Below are 17,075 nucleotides of genomic sequence, written 5' to 3'. Positions count from 1 at the left end.
AGTATATTTAGTAACCTTCTAGTGAAACAGTCTGTTCAACAACAACAACAACAAGGCAAAACAAACAAACAAACAAAATCAGCAGAAGCAAAGATCCCATTTGTGATCTAAAATAGCATGACTAGCTTCACAGGATAGGGCAGAAGCCAGGGCAGAAGCCGTCTGCACAGCCATTGTTGCACTCAGACAAGAATATTAGTGCTGATCTTAGTTATAGCCTCATTTTAGAAGACAGAGCTACAATGAAGGTTTTCAGGGAACCTACACACCTGCAATCAGCTATGAACATATGCAGAACTGTTCCTCCTGCCTTGTAACCAATGATTTTAAGGAGAGGGATATCATAGCTGTGTATTATATTTAGTTACTTAACTAAAAAGAAAAAAAAAAGTATATGCATGTAATATGATTCTTTCCTTGACAGTTATTACTTGTCTTATTGGCTTATTTCTTATAGGTTTTTCAACAGCAGAGGTCAGTTTAGGGGTAAGATATAGAGGAGTGAAAGGAAAACATGGTAAGAAGCATTTGGCAATACTACTCAGTTATCCTACAGTAAATCCAGAGGAACACAATCTCTTCTACTGTAGTTTGTATTTACATCATGGGAAAAGCTAAGAGAATGGCAAAAGACTTAGAGACACTTGGTGGAAATGGGGTGTAACATGCTGGAAGAGAGGGGTCAAATTCTTTCCTGCGAAAAATGAGCAAACCTCTGTGAAAATGTCAGTGAAGCTTCACTCAGTAACACTAGTAGAGCTTTTAGCCAGTATGGGAATTTTACAATGAGTATTTTTCTGTTGTTGAAATAGAGGCATATCTTTAAGCACTTTTCCAATAAAATGCCAACATTTTCAGTGTGCTTGACCATGCACAGTTCTGCCAGACACCTCTCCTGTTTGCCTGCAGTGGACATGAAGATGCAGATCTCCTGGACAGCCCCCACATCTGGACTGTGTCAGAGAAGGGAACCCTGCAGCTTCCAGGCTACTTTCCATGAACCTGGGAACCCGCAGTCCCCGGCAGTCCTGGCTCCTCATCAGGGTACATCGGCACCCCGCCACCCCAGCCCTTGCCAAGCTGTCAGGGCTTCTGCAAATGTGGACATAGCCCTGGGTCCCCTGCTCCCACCAACCTGGGTTTGGATGCTTTTGATCTTAAATGTTGTCGTGACTTTTTTTTTTTTTTTTTAATTTTCTTTTTCTTTTATTATCTTCTAATGCAAGTTTAGGAATTTCAGTTAAATTCTGAAATTAGTGCTTTTTTTTCCCCCCAGAATTGTATGTTATGACTTTCAGACAGTTTTTGTTGTGGATAAATGAAAGAGCAAAAGCATAGTGGCTTGGTTATAATGAGAAAAAAAAAAAAAACACCTGAGAATTAAGCAGTTAAATTGTATTCTGGCACAAGTAAAGTTCTCATTACCTCACTGTCCAATACAGATAAACAGCAAAAATCAGAAATATGTTCATGAGGATTTCAAGGCCACTGCTAATTTTTGTGGATTTACATCAGTGTATCTGAGAGTAACTATCTGGTCCTTGGATATATGACTGAGGTAAGCAATGTAGATCCTGCTAATTAACTCTTTAATTTTGTCTGAATTAATAGATTTCAAAACATGAAATTTGACCAGGGTCAGTAGTTTGCTTCCTTAATTCAAGTTTTTTACTAGCTATATTAACATACTTAAATTTTCTTGCTAAATGCACAAATACTTTTCAAAGGAAGGTTTCATGGAACTCTATGTACTTACCTACACATCTTTATCCACAAGAATTTATAACATTATATCAAATCAAGCAAATCCCAAATATGTGTGAAAAGGGAAAAGAAAAGTGAGCAAAAAGGTTTCTCAAAGTTTTACATCCCAATTAAACAAGTAACTGGCTTGGAAGGTCTTGTCTTTGTTCCATCCCTGCAGTACAGTGTAGGAAAGAGCATTCCCTGTGGGAGCTGTTAGTCTTGAATAACAAAACAGATAACATGTGGAGAAGGCTGAAAAGAGCTGTTTCAGAGCTTAAGGAAGAAACACTCATTTTGAAAAGGAATCCCGGTGGTGGGTATACTATTGGCCCAAATAAAAGGGAACACACTTTCCTGTGACAAGTAATTCAAGTAATTCAAGACAGCTCAGCAACCAAGAAAATAATCAGACATGAAAAGCATTGTTTTTCAATTAGATCAATTTAGGGAGTTTACATGTGCCATGTTTCTCCACCTTGTCTTGTCCAGCTTTTGGTCTCTGAGCAGTTGGCTTGAGTTTAGATTTCTCCTTTGTGGAAGAACTTCTCGGGGGCAGAGAAAAAGCCCTCTCCAAGTTTTCTCCTTACAGCTTAGTTGAAGACCTTTCTCATTTTTACAAATGTTTCTATTCACAAGTCAGTTGGAGACACAGAAGAGACCAGAACAAGTTAGACAGAGTTCCCACATTTCTGCTTCAATTCCACTCTCTCATAGAACTGTTCCCTGGAAAAAAATGTTGCTTTCCAGCCAACATCTGCCCTGAGATCCTCTGCTACAGCGGTTTTAACATAGTCTTAACTCATTGATGAACATCTCACTGAGCAGAAGTGTGTAAGGAGGAAAAGAGAGGGAGGGAGGCATCACTGGCTTCAACTCTACTGGTGCAGGTTTACAACTTTGTTGAAAAGGTGCTCCAAGATCTGATTCAAAGAGATCTTGGTTAATTCCATAGAAATAATTTCAAAATATAACCACCCACACACAGGAAGGTAGAGTCTGCACCCTGCACATGCTCAGATTTTACCAGTCACTGCCTGGATTTTCACAAAAAAATAAATAAATAAATAATTATGAAACTATGAAACTGGAAAAGTACTTGGTAAATGCAATTATAGGTCCAGGTAAAGCCCTAAGATTGCCAATGATCAGTGAAAGATATGAGCTGCAGTGTACTGTGACTCTGAAGTGTATCTGTCACTCCAACAAACGGTGTGGGATAAGTGTTAGAGCATGGGATGCTGTAAATCTCATCTCCCCTATACTGCTTCTCCCCTGTTCTTATCTTAGGAAAATGTCTCCACCTTTCTGTACCTGTAAGGTGGCAATAATAATAACACATACTTCTTTTATAAAGCATTAACATCTGCTAAAGCAATGAAAGTATCTTCATTCCTATTAATAATAATAATTGATGGTGCCCATCTGGCAGCAAAAACATGGAGGAACAGAACACAAAGCATTCAGCTGGAAATGTAGCAGTCAGGAGAAATGGCTGTGTCATGTGTTGTAAATATGGAAAACAGAATGCAAAAGGCCCATTTAATTCACATGAGATTCCTGATCCTTCATGTACCACGTTTGGTGATGATTTATTTGAATTAAGATGGCAAGAAAACCTCCTCTTGCTGGTTTTTGTTGGATTTTTAGTTTAGTTTTCTTTTGTTTTTAATCAAGCTCTTGCTCAAGCCATGTGAGTAAGTATCCAGTAACACATTGTAAATCACAGTTTGCAAGTTTTCTGACTGCAGATGAGATAGTAAAAGATAATGCTGTATAATTCACATGTGGCTTGCTCGTCATTCAAGCACCACATGTCAGATTCTCCCAATGCACAGCCGAATGTGCAAGTAGAAAAGTTGGTAGAGATTGCAAAGAACATAATTTAAGTCTTGGTTATTAGAATCCTCTGCTTATTCCTGAAACAATTCAGAATCTTATGAGTACAGGCCTAATAGCTTTTTAAAACTACCTTAAGAGTCATCTTTGAGTCAAAGACAATTTTCCATGCAGTTGTTTCAGAAGACAAGGCAGTAAAAAAAAAAAAAAAAAAAAAAAGAATAAATGGAACAGAAAAAATATGCAGTCAGCAATTGAGACAACATTTTCCAGGTAAAATGGATGAGAAAAATTTGATTCCAAAATGGTAGTGTCTGACTTTCCAGCATGATAAAAAATAGGAATTTTAAAACAATATAATGATATTTGAAAAGTGTCATGGGTTGCCATTTCCTGCAGTTGCTCAGAAAAGGTCTATAGTGCAGCCACTGTTGTAAACTCAGTTTGTAGTCTTTGCTCAGAAATTTGTGAATTGTAACCCAGAAGTGTAATTCCTCTATGTTGTCCCTAATGAAAGCCTCAGTTCCAGTGTCTACAGTATAGATGTAACAAACAGCACTCAGGTATGCAGCATTTAATACAATGAGGTCCTGAATTGTCTAACATTTGGCTCCTATCATAATATAAATGCTAACTACTGTTTTACAGTCCTGCAGGTTCCAACATGCAAAATAAACAGCTGCGCAGTCCTGTGCAGCTATGAAGGACTGGTTTCTTAGTCCTGAAGATAGCTGAAATTCTCAAAAGGCTCTTTTTATATTAACTACCCAGTCACTCAACACAAATGCAAATGTATCTAAAAACCTAAACAGGCCACTGCAGAAGGAAGAGTCACAGGGTTGGAAAGGACATGTTAGTCAGGATAAACTTTCAACAAGAACAACGAATGATCATCCTTTTTGCTTGAAGACATCCATGCCAACGTTTGTCTGAGAAACCTCTAGTTGTTTCATAGTGATTGGATGCACTGCTATGTTGTCAGCTACCAGCCAGCTTTATATGAATTTATTTTTTGGCTAAAAAAAAAGGGGGGCTAATGCAAACTGAAAGAAGCATGTTATTGACTATCAGTAAACCTCTCCCACCTGTTTCCTAATTAATGATTTAAGATTTAAACCTTTTGGCCAACATCAGGAAAATTTGACCCTATAAATACTTTGTGGAAATGGACTTCCAGAAAAAGGAGAGATGCCCATCAAGTTCCAAACTAGAGAAAGCCTATTAATGTGGGTCCACAGCATAGCACATCAGAGAATTTGCAAATGCTCTACACTTCAGTCAGTCAGAGCTCACCTTGCCATCATTGCACTCACAGGACTTCATCAACATCACAATCACAGGACTATGTGCTTTTAAAGGAAGATTAAATAATTCTTGCTGGAATTAGTCAGCACGTTTCAGTGCTGACTACCACAGGGTGAATACTTCTAAGCCATAGAAATGGTCACTGGTAGCATACTGCAAACATGATTTTGGCCAAGAATGTATAGTAATAATGTTAACATTATGAGTAAATTGAAGATTTAGAAACTCTGACTCATAACGAAACAATAATTTTCAGAGTCATAGAATCATTTCGGTTGGAAAAGACCTCAAAGATCATCAAGTCCAACCATTAACCACGGACTGCCAAGTCTACCACTAAACCATGTCCCTAAGTACCACATCTACACATTTTTTAAATACCTCCAGGGATGGTGACTCAACCACTTCCCTAGGCAGACTGTTCCAATGCTTCACAACCCTTTCAGTGAATAATTTTTTCCTAACATCCAACATAAACCTCCCCTGATGCAACTTGAGGCCATTTCCTCTTGTCCATTTCCTTGTTCCTTGGGAGACCAACTCCCACCCCACTACAACCTCTTTTGAGGTAGATGTAAAGAGTGATAAAGCCTCCACTGAGCCTCCTTTTCTCCAAGCTTAACAACCTGAGTTCCTGCAGCCACTCCTCATAAGTCTTGTTCTCTAGACCATTCACCAGCTTCATTGGACTCCAGTACTTCGATGTCCTTCTTGTAGTGAGGGGCCCAAAACTGAACACGGTACTCGAGGTGCAGCCTCATGAGAGCTGAGTACAGGGGGACGATCACTTCCCTAATCCTGCTGGCCACACTCTTTCTTATATGAGCCAGGATGCTGCTGGCCTTCTTGGCCACCTGTACACACTGCTGGCTTGTTTTCCTTTTTTTTATAAGAGACTAGATGAAGCTGGTGTAATTTTGTCATGTGTCAGAAGCAAAATCACAGTAGAACAAGATAGTGTTAGAGGTTTATTATGTCTCAAAATATAGAAATATATTCCAACAGCATATTTTAAAGAATAATATAACAATAATCTTCAGTTTCTTATTCTCAAAATGGTACACCATTATTTAAAAATATATTACTTAATGTACCCCAGACTTAGTTTCCATCAAATTCTATTTAGAATAAATCAAGTTCTAAAAAGCATATCCACCTACCCACTTTATACAGAAACAATTACATTTTTTTGAAGATAACTGAGGAATTTAAATTGTTTTATTTAGCTGTTCCAAAATGGTAATTCAACTGGGGACATAGTATTTTGACATAAACCCTTGTGCATGAACTGCAACTAAACATAGATATGTAGGTAAAGTAAGCATAAAATAGAAATTGAAGTGTAAAATGGAACTGTTGTATCAAGGGGAAAGAACTCCCAAGACTGAAATTAGAACTGTTAATTTTTTAGAAAAATGATTGTATGCATAAAAAGATGTATGTAATATTCCAATAGCAAGATAAATCAGTTTCTGCAAAAAAAGGCAGTTGCACATTTGCATGCATACACAGTCACACACACACTGATTTTATCAGTGTCATAATCTGAGTTTTCTGAAATATGTCTTAAATAACCACTGAAGTCAGAGTTTACATGAATAGATTGTCTAAAGAGAAACTGAAATGTCCTATTCATTTTTTAACAACTCTCTGAGAACTGTTTAAATGAAGTATTTTTAATCAAGGCAATTCATGATAAAAGCATATTATACTTAGCCATTTAATAAAGAGAAAACAGAGTTACTATTTTCCCATTTTGATAACGCAAAAACAAAGGGATGTCCAAATATTTTTAATGTGGTAAATTCAAAATAAGCATATGGGTGGTAGTGGTGGGAATGATGATCTGTAATAAATTGTTCAATTTATAACCCCAGGATTTTATTTGAGGCTGAAAATTTAGGGAGGTTAAAAATTATTTGTATGGATTTAAGAATTTTCAAAGTTGTAATAACTGATGTTAAAAGGAAAGATACCCCATCTTGCATGTTATTATTGAAACCAAACCTGTTAGAAAGAAAGATGGGACCAAAAGTAGGCTGCAAATTACCCAGCAGCTCCTTATGAAAGGTGTTTTTCATCTTTCCTTGTGAACAATCACCATCAGGGTCAAGTATATAGTAACTTGTCTTTGTAATGGTAGCGCTTGTGTGGTTTTTGTTTGATTTGACCTTGTGTTATTATAAGAATATTTGCCATGGTAGTGTGATGTGATAGGTAATAGACTGATGTGATTTGAGGTAAGAATGTTGTAGTTCAATTTTTAGTGTTAACTTGGAAAGTCAGAGAGAGATGATAGAGTCTGTCTCCACAGAATTCCTGAAGCTTTGGGCTTTTTGCAAGCCCTGTGACCCACAAGCCAAGAAGTAACACACTCATCTTGTTAAAGAAAATAGTTACAACAATTATGTGCAATCTCTTCACTTCTATTTTCTATCTACTATTTATTTACTTAAACACTGTTCAACATTTCACTTTTTCTAATGGAGCAGAACTTCTAAAAGAAAAAATACATTTAGCCAAGCAGTTTTGTTTATTTTTTTTTTCTGTGCCTTTTTCTAAATAAATACCCCTCCACAGTTTTCATTGGCACAATATGACCAAATGTATTTTAGTTCCTTTAACAATATAAAAAAATTAATACAAAGGTTTTGCTTTAAAGTATTGAAATGGAATGAAATATGTTCCAGTATGTTCAATTGAAAAAATTAGTTTTTGAAGTTCTACTGCATAGTAAGGTGACCCATAATATAAATGGTTTTGAAATTTTGCTCATACAAAAGAAACTATATACTTTTAAATAAATAAAAGCTACTATATACATTATATTGTACATTTAAATGAGAGATGACATGAAATTGAATAAATTTAGGACTGCCTTTTCATCAGCAAGGCTCATATCTTGACTTTATTACAATACTGAATAAACCCCTCTGCTTTAGATTATTATTTTTTTCCTCCTAGTGGCAGCCACATGAACGCACTACCATATTTCTGTATTTTTTTAAAATAACATTGGAACTGTCATCAAAGTAGAGCACGGAGATTGCATTCAGTTTTGTTGGTGCACAGCATGGCTTTGGTACATGATCAGGGAACATCAAATGAACCTGAAAGACAGATAAATAAATAGCTCATATATCAAACGGAGAGGTACAAGGACAACGTCAGTGCAAGATATGTCTTTGCAATTCAGAGAGTTCTGTGGTTGCAGATTTTCCTCACTTAGCAACTTTAAAGCACAGCTTACCTCCAGAATGTTGCTCTGATTTCAATCATGCAGACAGAGTTATACAATAATAGCAGATGGAGAGATAAATGAGGAGGAGCAGCCAAGACACAAAGTTGGTTTTCAGATGAAATTTAGAAAAGAGTTGAAGCTAGGCTGTAGTTCAGGAAAACACATATGTTAGTGCCATCTCTGCTGAGGATGATGCTTAACATGAAGCACATGCTCATGTCCTTGGTCTCGCTGAGACTCCAGCATATGCTAAAATGCTTTCTCTCAGAGTCTCAGCATGGAGGAAAGTTTGTTACAGGCAGCAAAGGCTATGCAGGCAAAGACTCATACTGAAACACTGTTTTCAGTCTACGAAAAAGTAAGATGTAGGTTTTCAGACAGCATGAGTGTATTTTAAGGTTTTATCTAGGTATTTGTGGATCCAATTCTACTTCCACTGAAGTCAAAATCAATTCATAATGTGTGTGCCAGCTGGATAGAAGGTATGGGGAAAGGACGGAGACAGAGAAGGCTTTCTGTACACTAGGCTGAAATATATCAATGAAAGGTTAAAGAGAAGGAAAACAGTTTTGAACAGCATCCCAGAATGAACAAGATCTAGTGGAAATATCTGAAAATGGGGGAAATACAAGTTCTTTGTACTTGAAAGAAGGTTGGATGTAATATTCTACACATGCTGAAGACTTGGAAACTGGGGAGGCCAGAAAAGAGGGAGTTGTAATAGAGAGGGTAAGAGATTATTAAGGCATGGATGAAGTCTTCAGCAGTAATAGGTTTCATTTGTATGTTAAATCTTTGTAAATCTGTTAGAGCCATCTGTCTTGCAGTGATATAAGCCCAGAGACTCTGCCAGACAACAGAGAACAGTCTATCAGGAAAAGATTTTTACATAACTGTTACCATGAGAAGGTCTTTTGAAATGAGCAATAATAAATCCTGAAGTAGCAATTTAGAAAGGGTTTAGACACACATTTAAAAACAGTTTAACAAATGAATAGCAAAGCGCTGGAGAAAAGAATGATTGTGCCTTGTCTAAGCAGATGTTTGCCCCACCATCAGTGCTGGTTCTGCCAGCCCCTGCTACCCCAGAAAGGAGCCCCTTGGCCCTGCTAGCCCTTCACGACAGTGATGCTCACAGCCTTTTAAAGAGTGAGCATCGTTATTAAGGCAGTAATTCCAAAAGCCTAGAAATCAGTGGGTCTACCTGCTGACCCTCTGACTTGAGTGACCATGAGGTCGGTTCTATGCCAGCACCTTTTCAGTGGCTGATGGGAGGAGAAGAAAGCTAATGTAATTTATTAAGTGCAGTCTATCTTGTATTCATATGCATCTGCGTCTTCTGTCTGCCTTAGCTCAGCCTCAGAAAAAGAAGAGAGAGAGGTACTGGCCCAGCATTTCTCCTATGCTTGTTACAAAAGAAAAGAAAATAAAAATGAGTCAGTAATGTTTGGAGGGGTACCAAGGAACAATCACTCCCCAAACCAAAGAGTGGGCTTTTTTAGAATGGTGTAATCAGTATGGCTGGGAGATGATTACATTTGGATTAGGGTGGGGTGTATGAATAATTGTTTCCCAAGCCATCCCCATGTGCACACCTTGTGTAAATCTGAATTGTGCATAATTTAAACCAGAAAGCATACAACTACTGTTATCTCATCTAATTTATGTGCAGTTAAAATTTAATTAGCCTCATGATTTTTTGGCTGCACAACTGAATGCATATACAGTACATGCAGTGGGAGACACACAATTCCAAAAAGGCCATAAAAAGGAGGGAAAATCTAAGTATCCAATTTAAAAATAAAATAAAATAAAATAAAATAAAATAAAATAAAATAAAATAAAATAAAATAAAATAAAATAAAATAAAATAAAATAAAATAAAATAAAATAAAATAAAATAAAATAAATAAAAAGTGGAGGATCTACACAAATTTCTTAACCATAGTAAATTAAGCATTTTTGGAAAGATTAGACATACAAGAGAAAATAGCACTGGTCCACTTCTTATTTAAAAGCCCATAATTATAGAAGTGAACTCTAACCTGGGGATTGCACTGATATTGGCAAATTTTCTGGGAAATGTTTACATAACACTAAACTTCTGCTTTGCTGACCTATTTCTTTGCAGTTTGGGACTGCATGTATTCTGTTCTTCATCATCTCCTAGGCACATTACTATATTCCTTGCCAAATAGCATTTGATGTTCCACTTCACCTGAAACTCTTACCACGATTCTTCTGTATATTTCCAGACTCTGACTTTTTCCCTTCTTTTTGTGAATCTTGCTGACTTTAGTTCTGGGATAAAGGAATAATGTCACACTGGTGGTTGGACTTGTAGAAGATGCATAAATGAGATGTTGAATGGAAAGGAAAAGGTCTCAGCACATGCTGAGTTTCTAAGAATGTCCATTTCACTTAAGATAGCAACATTCACAAGAAAAAAAAAATACAGAAACAAGCAGGGAAAACCAAACTTTCTTTGCTTGGGGGTTTTGTTTTGTTTTCTTGACTTTTGGTTTTGTTCAGGAGGGTAAAGCTGCACACTTTTCTGAAGAGGAAAAGGCTTTTGAAAAGCAAGTGGTTTTTTTTTTGTTGTTGTTTGTTTGTTTTTCAAAATCAAAGATCACCAACAAGCAACACAGACTCACCAGGATAGTCAGGTGGTCAAGACACTTTTCTATCATCACTTTAAATCAGAGTGAAGCTTAAACCTGTGTTTCTCTATTTGCAGTCAAGTGCCTTGATGTTTCCAGAAACTCATTAATGATGGAAATCTTCTTTCCTGATTTCATCCCCCCACTGCTTTCTTGTGTATCTAATTTCTCTGTTGCATAATCAGTCTGCTAATAGCAATGATGTTCAGAGACTGTTCTTCAGCTGGCACAAGTGAAAAATCATAACCAGACATCAGACCCATAGCATTGCATTCTAAAGGTCTTGATTTCTGGAGGTGCTGTGTTTTCGAAAACATAGCTGAGCACTTCTGGGCTGGAAGAGGAATGGCCAGCTGCTCCAACTAAGATCATCCTTTTGGCTGCTCTGGCTGGTGCACAGGACTAACTGGCAGAGGCAAAAGGCTGGCTGCAAATCTTTTACATGTACCAGGCAGAGCAACAAATCCAAACACACTTATAAATAAGTTGTATTTGTCAGCCAGGCATAACTGAAGACAATTTCCTACATGCAAATGCATCTGTTTGCAAAGAATCACATTAAATTACATTTTAAAGCTCTCTGCCAACAGTTGACAATAGAGGTCCACAGAGTGGCCAAATGTCAACAATTCTGGAAGGTATATTATGTAGATGTTAACATGGAGCTTCAATAACCTACAAAAAACTCAGGGGGAGCAGGGGCCCCATTTGGTTCCTGTCTACACAATTCTCCAATAATAAGACATGGTCTTTTGATGTATTATTGCTTTTGAAATGCAATGGAAACCTATCGCACAGACCATTCTGGACAGTTCATCTGCTCTCCACTGTAATCATCAAATCATGTTTTTGAAGTGGGTAATTATTTATAGAAATAATCAAGGTTCAATAGTAGTAAGCAGAGGAAGAGACAGGCCCTGTCCCAAGACATGAGTGCAAAATAGACAAGTATAACATAGGCAGAGGCATACCAGTGTCTGAACGATGGCGTGGTTTGTTGCGTTCATGTGGGCATTGAGGGGAAAGGAACACTCTCCATCGCAGTAAAATGCAGCATAGCCCTCTGGTGCAATAATCCAGTCCTAAAACAAGAACAAATAAACCCACTCCTTTTTTCTTGTTGTTTTTTCCTCACTCAGAAAATATAAAACTATATCAAGCTAACTAAGACCTGTCCAAGGACAAAATGAACTTCAGAATGTGGCATGTTAAAATATTTTTTTGCCAAAAAGGAAAAAAGAAAAAAAGAAAAGAAAAAAAGAAAAGCATTTGCTTTGTTCCTGCGAAACTCCAATGACAATTAGATTAAACAGAAATCTGTGCTGAATACCAACTAGTGAGGCTGTAACAGGAATTAAAGGCCCAAACATGTTTATTAAAATAATTTTCCTCCTAGAGTGAAAATCTTGGATGCTTTTTTGTGTAACAAAATTAATTAAAATTTATCCTCTTTCTTCATCATATTCAATACCATTAATAGTATAATTTCATGAGACTAATGGTTACTACAGATTACCCAGTTGAATGGCACTGAATCATGTATTTTGAGAATGTCTAGCAACACAAACAGCATAGGGAAAAGATAACATGAGGGAAAATATTTTAAAATGTTAATGAAATCTATAAGTTTAATTTGCTGAATTCTTTTGTTAGGCAAAGATAATGGAGTTGCTGTGGGAAAAAGGGAGAGAAGTAAGTACCTATTTCATGTTTTTTTTTTCTTTTTCTACCTTGAGATTCCACCCTGAATCTCACAGATCAACTATTATACAGCGTAACTTTGGCTCTCCAACAGAAACTCTGAATTTTTCAAGTGCTTTTTGTGGAAGAAAAAAAAAAAAAAAAAAAATTTCTTTCTTGACTGACAGATTTAAGAGCCTTGTGCATTGGGGTGCATATCAGAATTTCACATTTCAAAAGTGAAAGAACTTGTGATACCTGACAAAAATAGAGGGACAATGGCTCACTTGTTCAGTAGCCTGACCCCAAGTCAATATGACAAACCTGCTCTGTCACCATGGACAGGGTACTTATACTCTGCAAACCTGGGAAAAGACTATCTGCCTACTTCTTCAGGCTGCTGTGAGAATACTCATACAACAAAATTCAGACAGGGCCTTGAGAACATATGAGAATCTGAGCTAGATGTCTTAAGGATGAGCTTTAATTAAAAAGCACACTTTTTCTTCTCAAGACTATATAGTCTGTTTTGCTCATGGAGATGCCTTTTGAAATAATTCAGAGAAATGTGAAAGCAGATACCTCTGATTTCTTAGCAGCATATGCAACATTTCTAGGTTATAGGCTTCTGGTGCCCTTCTTGTTCTCTCTTTATAGACTGCTTATTATCTTAAAGAAAACAAACAAACAAAAAACTAGACTGATCTCTGTTTTCTTTTCCTCATCATGCCCTATCTCTGTCTTTGTGACATTTTACTACAAGCACCTTCTTTTTCTTGTTACTATACAACAGGGAGAGTTTGTCCCAGGAATTACATCAATTTAGCATCAGTGTAGGGGCCATTGAGCAGTGATCCAAGCTCTCCTTGCCTATGAACCCCAAAGAAGTGAAATCTCTCTGAGTTTTACACTAGAGAAAGGAGAATTTGGGTGCAAATTTCAGAAGTTTCTTTGCTTGCTGTGGGAATTTTGGTTTTATCTACTGCAGATCTACTCAGATCTTGAGTAATGCTCCAGATTTATCTTTTAGTGAATAAATCCAGATCGTAAAGTCAGTCATCTGCAAAATGTTTGAGAGAATAGCAGCCAAAAAAAAGTAAAGAGATAGTGATAGGGTTGTATTGCAGAATGCATTTAAAGAATTTGTCTCTCATCAGTGAAATACCAATTACCATGAGAAAAACAGACTGTAAATACTGGGAGACAGTAAAATAGATTGTGCCATTTAGTGCTAATAGGAAACAGAATTTATAACCATACCTGCCATCCCAAGTCTCGGAAACTCACATAAAGTTCATGTTTCTTACATGCTTGCTTTTGCTCACTTGTGTTATAATCTATAGGAAGAGAATAAAAATTAATAACTTTAAAAAAAAAAAGAAAAACAAAAAACAAAATACATTGCTAGAACTGACAAGATTTAGCTCCTGACCAAATTGTAAAAAGGTACAAGCATACTGTCATTTATCCTCCTAGAGTTGGTAATATTGTCAGTATAAACTAGGAAATTCAGAATCACCAGTATCAGTCTGATGCAATTGTTGTACACAGAAGAAATGACACACTCAGCATTAGGGAAAACAGGTTCACACGATCTGTTTGCTCTCTAGCTATGTAACAAATCCTATAATATTCACATAGGTAATTAAAGGAGGACACTGACAGCCTAAGGTAAACTGAAGTCTCCTGCTTGTTGGCACAAGTTTAATCATCAGGTAAAGAAAGTAGCCCAGTTCAAAAGATAAATTAACAAAGACAAAAATTGTCCTGAAACAACAAAACTTCCAAAATTCTATTATTAGCATGTTTTGCACTCATTTTTAAATCATATTTTCTGGAAACATTTACCAGTCAATGATCGTTAGTTTTAAATCTACTAATACACACAAGTAGAATAGCAGCTGCTCTTTCAAGGTTTGAATGTTTCTGTAGTGTCAGAAATATGTCAGGATCAAAGGACATGCAGAACCTTCCATATGTGCTTCTCCAGAACAATCTTAAGCCTTGAGAAAATGTAGTATTTGTTCCCCACTGCCCCTGAGGAACAGGAAAAGAAGGAGGTGTAGACATGCCTTCACCCCATTAGCAGCCCAGAATTGGTTTAGAGAGCTATTTGAGTGATGCAATCAGTGCCGCATGTGATGGAGCAGGGTTCTGTTTAGAGAATGCTTAAATGTGGTTTTTTTTGACCAAAATAACTATTCTGACAGAAAATAAATAAATAAATAAATAAATAAAATAAAATAAATGAAAAACAAACAAAATCTTCATTTTCAGGAACAGATTTTTTTAAAATAAAGTTTCTTAACACTAAAAAAAAAAAATGAAGCTGAAATGGGGTGGTCTCTGTTTAAAAGTTCCAGGAAAATTGAAAGAGTGTTCTTTTTCATTTAAAATGAAAAAGAAAAACACCACACAATTTTCATTGCACCCTGTTATAACATGGAAGAGCTTTCTGTTGACTGAACTTCATGACTTGCCATAGAAACTGTAGAAGAGAGTAGAAGGTTCTTCTAGAATTTGTACTTTGATCTTGCAAGGCTTCTTACAGCTTGATTGAATTAAAAGCTTGCATATATGTTTAGAAATATTAATATTCTCATTAATTAAAGCTCACAATTAAGTACAGTGAAATCATAGAATTTGTAGGCTGCGAAAAGTCTCAGTGATGATTTAGTTCATCTTTCTGCTGTAACATGGAATTGTATATATAGAATATTGCTGACAATTGTTTGCCTAATGTATAGTCCAAAACTTCCAAGGCAGTGAAATATATAGCATTTGAGATAACCTGTTGCAGTGCTTCTCTATCTTTGTAGAAAACTCTTCCAAATAACTGTCCTAAATGATCTTTTCTGTGAATTTACCAATGGCTTCTTGTCAACTGTACCATTGCTTCTCTGAGTTCTTCTCACTTTCTCTGTGACTTTCTGAAGATGTGATAGCCAAAACTGAATACAGTGTGATGTAAAGTAAAACAATTATTTCCTATGACTTCTGGATGATTTTCCAGCTGTAGACCACAGAATGGGAATTTTAAAGCAAAATCACACTGCTGAATGATCAACTTCAGATTCCCTTTGTGATGTAATGCTGCCTAGTCATTTTAGGATTGTTTTGTATTTATATAAATCACCAGCACCATTGCAGAGTCACTATCTGACATTTTGAGTGTTCTGGAGTAGTGACTGGAGAATATTTCTCATGATTCAGAAATGGGAAATGTCACACCCATCTTCAAGAAGGGCAATCAGCCTAACCTCAGTTTCTGGGAAGGCTGTGTATCAAACCCTCCTGGAAGTCACATCAAGGCATATGAAGAACAAGAAGGTGTTTGGGAACAGTCAGCTTGGATTTACGAAGGCCAAACTGTGCCTAAACAACCTGACGGTTTTCTGTGATGAGTTGGCTAACTTTGTGGGCTGGTCAGAACTGGGTGTTCACATTGCTTTTTGGAAGGTTTTTGATATGGTCTCCCATAGTATTCTTATAGCCAAATCGATCAGATATGGTTTGAATGGGTAAAGAATATAACGAGTGGAAACTTGGCTGGACTGCTGGGCTCAGAGGGTTGTGATCAGTGGTACGAAGTCCAGCTGGCAGCTGGCTGCTACGGATGTCCCTCAAGGACCAGTACCAGTGCCAGTACTGTTTAATGTCTTTGTTAGCAACCTGGACAATGGGACAGAGTGTGCTCTCAGCAAGTTCACAGAGGACACCAGACCTGGGGAGAGTCATCCATCATTCAAATTACCAATAAAATGTTGGACCAAATCAGATCCAGAATGGACTCAATGAGATATCATTAAAAATACCCATCCAAATTTTCCTTTTATTGGTAACATGCTATTTGAATATCTTTTTCTTTTCTTTTCTTTTCTTTTCTTTTCTTTTCTTTTCTTTTCTTTTCTTTTCTTTTCTTTTCTTTTCTTTTCTTTTCTTTTCTTTTCTTTTCTTTTCTTTTCTTTTCTTTTCTTTTCTTTTCTTTTCTTTTCTTTTCTTTTCTTTTCTTTTCTTTTCTTTTCCTTTCTTTCCTTTCCTTTCCTTTCCTTTCCTTTCCTTTCCTTTCCTTTCCTTTCCTTTCCTTTCCTTTCCTTTCCTTTCCTTTCCTTTCCTTTCCTTTCCTTTCCTTTCCTTTCCTTTCCTTTCCTTTCCTTTCCTTTCCTTTCCTTTCCTTTCCTTTCCTTTCCTTTCCTTTCCTTTCCTTTCCTTTCCTTTCCTTTCCTTTCCTTTCCTTTCCTTTCCTTTCCTTTTCTTTTCTTTTCTATCAAGCTATGTATATATCTTCTGTTGAAAACACCTGGGCCCCAAAATGTCTCCTGAGATGGTGTCAAAAACTGTGCACAGGTTGAGATATATCCATTTGCAGTTTTAAATAACTTGTTGTAATATTGTCATGAGTGTTAAGTTAGGCTACCTTATACCTATAGTATCCCAAACCCCATTTCTTTTTAAAGATGAGTACTACTTTCTTTCCTAGCCTTAGCATTTTCCTAGCATTCTCTTAGAATGAGCTATTTGTCAATGACAGTCATTAAAGATTCAGCTCAGTTCTCCACAGGTAACTAGTTACCTGCTGCCACGTCAGATACCCTCTGTTGCCCGGG

At 36.7% G+C, this 17,075-nt stretch overlaps 2 protein-coding genes across 8 annotated transcripts in view; both read right to left on the bottom strand.

The window, feature by feature from the left end:
- HMGCLL1 (3-hydroxy-3-methylglutaryl-CoA lyase like 1) overlaps positions 1 to 17,075 on the bottom strand; it is a 234,821-nt gene that overhangs the window by 142,087 nt on the left and 75,659 nt on the right. The gene's annotated exons all lie outside the window — the stretch shown is intronic.
- Positions 5,843 to 17,075, bottom strand: part of BMP5 (bone morphogenetic protein 5) — a 64,177-nt gene continuing 52,944 nt past the window's right edge. For all 7 annotated transcript variants that reach the window (XM_084515300.1, XM_084515302.1, XM_084515303.1 and 4 more), the window contains 3 exons: positions 13,729 to 13,805; positions 11,760 to 11,870; positions 5,843 to 7,997 (listed from right to left, as the gene is read on the bottom strand). In XM_084515300.1, coding sequence (XP_084371426.1) covers positions 7,848 to 7,997; positions 11,760 to 11,870; positions 13,729 to 13,805 — 338 coding nt within the window. In that variant the 3' untranslated portion in view covers positions 5,843 to 7,847. The remainder of the gene's footprint in view (positions 7,998 to 11,759; positions 11,871 to 13,728; positions 13,806 to 17,075) is intronic.

This window comes from Aythya ferina, assembly GCF_964211825.1.
Source record: "Aythya ferina genome assembly, chromosome: 3".
NCBI lineage: Eukaryota > Metazoa > Chordata > Aves > Anseriformes > Anatidae > Aythya > Aythya ferina.
The sequence above is the reverse complement of the archived record's forward strand: the minus strand, read 5'-3'. Positions and strand labels throughout refer to the sequence as shown.